The 2,037-nt window shown below is 62.6% G+C and overlaps 1 protein-coding gene across 1 annotated transcript in view; it reads right to left on the bottom strand.

Moving 5' to 3' along the window:
• PHGDH (phosphoglycerate dehydrogenase) overlaps window positions 1–2,037 on the bottom strand; it is a 26,382-nt gene continuing 24,345 nt past the window's right edge. The window contains exons 10-12 of the mRNA XM_006097469.3: window positions 1,929–2,035; window positions 809–1,046; window positions 1–291 (exon numbers count right to left, since the gene is read on the bottom strand). Coding sequence (XP_006097531.1) covers window positions 137–291; window positions 809–1,046; window positions 1,929–2,035 — 500 coding nt within the window. The 3' untranslated portion in view covers window positions 1–136. The remainder of the gene's footprint in view (window positions 292–808; window positions 1,047–1,928; window positions 2,036–2,037) is intronic.

Raw genomic sequence — 2,037 nt, 5'->3', positions numbered from 1 at the left:
TTGGGGGTGGGGGGGTGGGCTGTTTATTAGGTGGTTATTACAGGGGTCAGACCACGTAAGTGGTGTCAGCCCCGGGGATGTGACCTCTCCGTGTTGATCACAAAGCCCCCAAGGCTGGTCCCGGTGAGCCCCAAGGTCAGAAATGGAACTGAAAGGCCTCAGTCACATGCTGCTTCCAGGCGTCCAGGCTGGGCAGCAGGGAGGAGATGCCCATGACGTGCCAGGTCTCCCCGTCGGACACCACCGAGGTCTGGTAGGACAGCAGCTGCACGCCTGCCTCCGCCAGGAGCCCTGGGAAGAAGAAACCCTTGGTTGGCCCGGAGTATGGGAAAGGAGACGCGAGGGGCCAGGAGTCTTGGGCTGCTGTGATGGCTGCTGCAGTGGAGGTTGATGGCATCTGGATCGGAGAGCTGAGAGGGGGAACACTTGCTCAGCTTTATTCCAGAGAGCATCGGGCGAGGCAGGGAGTGAGCCACTGAGCTAGAGCAATTGCCTGACTGGCTGGCTGCCAGCTTCATCAGAACAACAGCGAGAGAACAAAGCAGGCCCGTTCTTCATTCTTCGGCGCAGCTGGCAGGGATGGAGAAATTGGGCCTGTCGAGAACTCACTCGCTCTCTGCCAGGAAGTGCTCCAAAACTCCCCACAGCCCAGGCGCCAGGGGACTGGGCAGCTCAAGATGGCACAGACTGTCAAATCTCAGAGGGAAGATGGGGGAGGAGGGAAGAGATCAACCAAAGACAGGACACCCCCTCCCGCAACCAACCTCCGCCTCAGGACACCAGCCCGTCCCACAGGCCCCCTCCTCACCAATCATGGTAGGCAGCATGGCAGGGTTGGAGGGCTGAGCCCGGAACAGGAGCAGGGGCAGCCCCCTGCGGAGAGGCACTTCTGGTCTGAAGGCAGCTCCGTTGAGTGCCTGCAGCACAGGTGTGGTGCCCTGGACAAAGCCCACAGCCTCGTAGGGGGCACCTGCCAGGGCCACGCTCAGGAGGCCTTCCCCGCATCCTTGCTCTCCTGGCACAGCGGGGTTATGGGAGGAGGTTACCTGCAGAGAGAAGGCAGGGGCACGGTTACGCCTCCTGGCGGCATCACGCCCACCCTCTCCCTCAGCCCCATGGCCGATGTGTAGGGCTTCAGCCTGGCCCACTGGGTCAGCCATTCAGAGCCGGGGGAAGAGTCAGTGGCCCCCACAGGGAAGGACAGATCTGCCTGGTGGTACAGGTAACAGCTTGGAGGGGGGGTGGAAATGAGGGAGGAAGGGAGGCGGGTCTGTGAGGACCTGGGTGAGCAGGTCTGCCTGCGGGCTGACCCAGCCTGGCCCCTCCTGCTCACTGCTTCCTGCACAGAACCAGTGGCCTCACTGGGATGTAGGTGTGGAGAGGGGGCAGGAGGGGGGCTGTGGGAGCCCTGCTTCCCATGGCTGCTGCCAGCTCCCACTGGCTAAGAAACACAAGCTTTGATCTACAAAGGGAACCAGAGGGAAAGACGCCAAAGAAAAGCCACGAGGGCAGCAGAGGCGAAGAGGATGCGTTGCCAGCTCCCAAGGAGTGTGCAAGCTCAGCAAGGAACCGGGCTCGATGGTGAATGCAGCCCTGGATGGAGCCAGAGGCTGAGCACACGAGGCTGCTTCCCAGCCTCCCAGCCCCCCAGCCAGACGCAAACTGGCTCCTCAGTGTTCCCGGCTGTGCAATGGGGGTGCTGGCACCGACGTGCACACACACAGCACTTTCCCGCACAGCAGAGCTCGGAGGCAGGCGGTAGCCCCGCTTTGCAGATGCAGACATCACCTGCGCCACCTCTCACAGGCAGACTGTCCGTGGCAGGACCAGCCCCAGGGCTCCCACTCACTGATCAGGGCTGGGGGTGTGCTCTGAACACGCAGGGGGAGAAGGGCTGTGCCCACTGGGTGAGGAGGGTGGGCACCCACATTGAGGCCGGCCTCCTTCACCAGCAGCTTGGCGTTCACCAGGTTCACGTCCGCGTGATTGGAGGCGTCTCTGAGGAGGCCGACAATGACTGCGGGGCTCAGGCAGTCC

Source organism: Myotis lucifugus, unplaced genomic scaffold (assembly GCF_000147115.1).
Source record: "Myotis lucifugus unplaced genomic scaffold, Myoluc2.0 scaffold_203, whole genome shotgun sequence".
NCBI lineage: Eukaryota > Metazoa > Chordata > Mammalia > Chiroptera > Vespertilionidae > Myotis > Myotis lucifugus.
This window is presented reverse-complemented; position numbering and strand designations above follow the sequence as displayed.